This window comes from Sitodiplosis mosellana, unplaced genomic scaffold (assembly GCF_009176505.1).
Source record: "Sitodiplosis mosellana isolate CC-2019 unplaced genomic scaffold, AAFC_SMos_1.0 Smas_scaffold_6191, whole genome shotgun sequence".
Lineage (NCBI taxonomy): Eukaryota > Metazoa > Arthropoda > Insecta > Diptera > Cecidomyiidae > Sitodiplosis > Sitodiplosis mosellana.
In genome coordinates this window covers 4,950,739-4,955,905 of record NW_022601432.1, presented here as the reverse complement: position 1 = coordinate 4,955,905, position 5,167 = coordinate 4,950,739, and the positions used below count along the sequence as shown (strand labels likewise).

Below are 5,167 nucleotides of genomic sequence, written 5' to 3'. Positions count from 1 at the left end.
TCTCTCTCTCTCTCTCTCTCTCTCTCTCTCTCTCTCTCTCTCTCTCTGTGTGTGTGTGTGTCACCGTGACACCGTCGAGAGTGCGCTCGCGCCAAAACCTTAGACCGCTAACTCAACATACAACAACCGACTGGCCATTTGTCTATGATCAGTTCTAGTTAATGGCACTTTAATCGTTTTACAATTAACCGCCTGTATTGTTGCTCGTCGATGAGAATCATTTATGCCCGCACGTTTCGAGTGATATTCAGCCTATGATTATTATTAATTTTGAGAGATGGCATTTACAATACTATAACGGCGACTCTTTCCACCTTCTGTGGTCGTTTAGAATTCATAAAAACAATTGTTAATTTAAACGATCGGCGGACGTGTGTATGGTCGATATTTCATGCGATGGATTAGATTTTCATTGGATTGGGTAAACATTACATTCATTCCACCTGACCGTTGTTGCTGCCGTCGTTGTGCTCAAACAAAATAAATCTTTTGGCACAACGTTTGTTAACAATGCTGAGGGCATCGCAATCGTGTTGTCTGCACAGCACCGGAGAAGCAAATGGTCAAAAAGTGTGCGCGAGCGGTCGTAACATGGAAATTGAAAAGTTTTCTAAAGGCCGCGCGTGTCAGTTTGGTTCGGTTTTGGTATATTTTTTTGTGTGGATTGTGCAATGCGAAAAACTTATTCATTGTAATGAATTCTTAAAGTGGATTCCGGTGAATAACAACAACGAATCGTTCATTTGAAAATTTCGTTTCGTTTATTTTGGGCAGTATCGTGTCTTTGTTTTTCGATCTATCGCTCGGACCATTGTTCGTAATCGCTCAAATTTGATTATCATTGATTTCATCGTGGTAGACAGTAAAAAAGTGTGGACGAGGAACGTGTGACTTTTGTCGTTCGTTTTCAGTGAATTAGATCGATAACGTACACACACTTGCACCCGCGCGCACACTTCATCAGGAATAGTGCATTGTCATGGCATGTCATAAATTCGAATGATATTTATTACTGCATGGTAAATTTGCAGTGCCATCGCCGCAATGTCGTAAATTGCAATTTTACAATTTATCTTGATAAATGCATCTCTCCATCTCACACACACTCAACTCCACAAGTCATTCTGCCAAAACGGTTGAGGAACAAATAGACGCAAACGCATACCGAAATAAAAACGGAATTTTTAACCGTACAAAAAAAAAACAAACCAAGTCGAGTTCGACTTTAATAGACGGTGAGAGCAGAAGAAGAAGAAAACTAAACGAAGCCCATCGACGGAACAAATCCAAAATATATGCGCGTACCGTTTTAATTTATGTGTTTAGAAAATTAAATTATTTGTGTGTAGAGTTTAAAGTTGCGTTGTTTTCTTCTATTCATAAATATTTGTGACGGGCTGCGGTTGCTGTGTTGCTTAAATGTTGGTGAGCACAATGACAGACTCTCTCGATCTCTCTCTCTCTCTCTCTCTCTCTCTCTCTCTATCTCTCTCTCTCTCTATCTCTCTCTCTCTCTCTCTTGTTCGAACGCTTGACCAGAGGCAGATAATACAAAAACCGTGAGTGTGCATCGCGCACGAATCCAATGAAAACGAAAGCAAATATTTACACAAAGTCAAAAAATATTTGGTAGCCGAAGCAACAGCAACCGTGCAAGCAGCAGATGGACAGATACACATGTGAATGACGATACAGAAACTAATTAAATGAATACGAATGAAGTCTTCTGTTAAATAAATAGCGTTTTCCAAACAATTTTCTCGCTCTCTCGTTGCGATCTCACACGCTTTTGGTCGAAAAATCACATCACATACAGACATACACTGACGCAGTGAGACGATTTCAATTGTACATTGTAACATTGGCGGCGTATAAGCGGGTGTTGGACGCAGTGAGAGTGAGAGCAGATATGCAGACGCGATCTTATGTTAATTTGATCAAAATCAGTGAAGCGTCAGCGAGAAAATAGAAAAAAAAGCAGCCTTAGACTGACGAAGACTGCAAAGTGGTTATGTTGTTATCGAAGAACCATATCTACTGATGCAACACCTTGGTTTAATCATGTGGATAAGGTGTGAAAAATATCTTAAAAAAATAAAATTAGAATCTCTTAGTAGATGACTTAATATCCGGCATTTGTTTGGCACTTTTGTCATCCAATCGAACAGGCGACACACCGATAACTGTTGTTAATATGCTCACACACGCGCGCGATCAATTCCATTTTGATTCGCCTCTATCGCTCGTTCTCATCATCATCATTGTTATCCCATTCGTTATGGATTTTATGCGAGATGATAAATTCGTATTTATTTTAAATCTGAGAGTTCTTTTTTTTGCACCTTCTAAAATCGTTGGCATTATGTAATCACGGATCGATTTGTGGTGATTTGCATTCGTTCGCGCGCGCGTGCGCGCAAAAACATATATTATGGAAATAACAGTGGTTTATGTGCGAGCACAAGTGTGATTAACTGTAATAAATGAAAAATGAAAAGAAGACGGTAAGAAACGGCGATGAAAACGGCAGAAAAAAAACAAAAACAGCACGCTAAAAGATTAACTTGTTTTGGGCAGGACATCTTCTTTGAAACCTTGAAATCAATTCGGAATTGCGGTTTGTATATTTAGGCTACCTTTTTTTGCACTTATTCTTCTGTGAACCGAAATAACAGGTTATTTATGATCGATTCATGAACTTTTGCCAACTTGTTTTTGTTTTTCGCCTTCTTCTTGCATCGATTACTTGACCGCTTATTGACGTAATATATTTCTGATGCCGTATACAATTAATTGCGTGAAGTGAGAAGAGAGGCAAAAAAAAGAGCAGCACCTGATAAATATCGCACAGATGCATCGCACTTTCATGTCTTACTTTTGATATGACACAGTAACATTTCTGTGGTCGTTGTCTCTTCTTTTATTCATATTCTTCTTCGTTTACACGCTGTTTTTATTTCGTTCGCTTTCTTTCACCCGCGGCGGCCGCGTCATCGTGTATTCATTACGATTTGTGGCAGCGATTGCACTTCGTCGAACAAAAAAAAAACAGCTATGAATAAAAGATTCTTAATTACGATGAGCGAGCGAGCGAGGGAAAGACATCAATTCCATGCAGCTCAATCAATAGAATCAAAAGTTGAATGCAAACGATAAATCACATTGCTATGAGCAGGAAACTTGATTTGCTTTCTTCGTTTTGTGTGTGTTTTGATTTGTATTTTGGTTTTTCTTGCTATTTTACGCAAAGTATGAAACATTTGCAATTCATTACGTAATTTTTCTGAGACGAAGAAGTTTTTGTGTTTGTTTTTTCTTCTTCTTCTTTTTTGTTTGAAACTCATTAACTAATTTTTCTTTTTTTTTTACTTTCGGTTTTCTTCTTCATCATCATCCATTTATCGGTATTACTTCGTAATCTGAAATTGAGTGAATGCGCGCGCACACACTCATTTTTCTATCGGTGCTTGCGGGCGCAGTTATCTCAACGCATTTGTCAACATATCTGTCTCACATTAGAAATTGGTAAGTTGGTAGTATTTATGGAGTGAGTGAATGTGTAAGCGCGTACGCGTGAGCGCAAGCGCAAGTGGTAGTTTCGGTTTTTAATCGCTTTGACCTGTCTAGTTTTCTTTCATTTAACGAAATCCGAATTAATCTTCAATGAAGAAGACACGAGAGAGCGAAAAAAAAACTTGAACAACAATGAAAAGAAGTAAAAATACGATGATCGTGTAACAAGTATGTTTGGGCGGACAATTATTATTCATATGTTTATATGCAAAAGTGCTTTCAACTTTGAATTCATTTCACTTTTCTTGGTTTTTTTTTGTTGTTGTTTTTTTTTCTTCTTTGTTCATCGTTTGAGTCATCGAAATGTATGTTTTTAAACTATCGTTTGGGTTAATTTTCAGTTTTCTTCTTCTTCTTTTTTCGGGGGAATTTTTGGCCGTTCCAAATTATAACAATTACAACAATAGATTACAGCAATTGGTCCGCCTCACATACATATTGCGTTCCATCAACACAAAAACTCTTCAACACAAATCAATTACAACGTGTTTTTTTTTCTCGTTACTTTTCAAAATAAATCCAATCAACAACAGCAAATTCATCACCAACTATTTGATTCCGATTTGAGTGCATTTCGCATCATCATCATCAATCATCGTTACACTTGTTCAACCAAAACAAATTGAACTTGATGAGCGTTTAAAACATTTACAATTGAAAACAAACATAGTCCTTTTATTTGGAAACAGCAAACGACAGCATTTGATGATCCAATAATGTTAAATTATGGGCACAGAAACTGTTTATCCACAACAACAATGCACTCGTCTATTGTTAATCCATATTGTATATGTGTGTATGTGTGTGTTTATTGATAATCCAAAAATTGTTCGAGCGAATCGTTTGTTTTTATTCCATTTGAAGCGGAGCGTAAATCCTTGGGTACTAGAACTTGATTTTCACTTCTTCTTTTTTTATCATTATTAAACACTGTTTTCTTTCAGCGAACAAAAAAAAAACTTAAAACTCAACAAACTAAAAATGATTGTCTGTTATCACTTAGCAAGCGAATTATTATCGAAGGACATGCGGAAAGTTAACCAGCAGTCAACAAACCAAAAAAAAAGTAGAACGAAAGCGAAGAAAAATGCATTGCCAATTTACTAACGAAGAGTAATTTCTACAATTGGAACGAAAAAAAAAAGTAGAGAAGCATAGACAGTAATTGTAATGTATGTGGGGTTGGTATGCTCACCATGGTTACTTAGGTTGCACAAAAAAAAATTTAAATTGAAACAATTATATAAAAAAGATCGATTGTTTGATTCTTTTTTAGTAAATCGGGGTAAAAAAGAAAAAATGACCGTTATTTGCACGATGCGATCGTACAACTGACGAAGACGATGGCGATCACATTTATTTATACAAAAATCAGAAGCACTGCAAATCAACGGGCGGGTGTTCGGTGCGCGCGAGAGCAACAACGAAAAAAAAAACACACACAACATAACATAACAACAACAATAACATTAAGTAGCAATGCGCACACGGATGCTCCACTGAATTGCCCGTTTTCCTATACACAACATAATACAACAAGCATACCACACACACACACACACACACACACACACACACACACACACACACACAC

At 37.2% G+C, this 5,167-nt stretch overlaps 1 protein-coding gene across 1 annotated transcript in view; it reads right to left on the bottom strand.

Moving 5' to 3' along the window:
• The window catches only part of LOC129576536 (small proline-rich protein 2H-like), a 54,488-nt gene extending 49,589 nt beyond the window's left edge, over positions 1–4,899 (bottom strand). The window contains exon 1 of the mRNA XM_055461758.1: positions 4,769–4,899. Coding sequence (XP_055317733.1) covers positions 4,769–4,771 — 3 coding nt within the window. The 5' untranslated portion in view covers positions 4,772–4,899. The remainder of the gene's footprint in view (positions 1–4,768) is intronic.
• Positions 4,900–5,167: the final 268 nt, after the last annotated feature.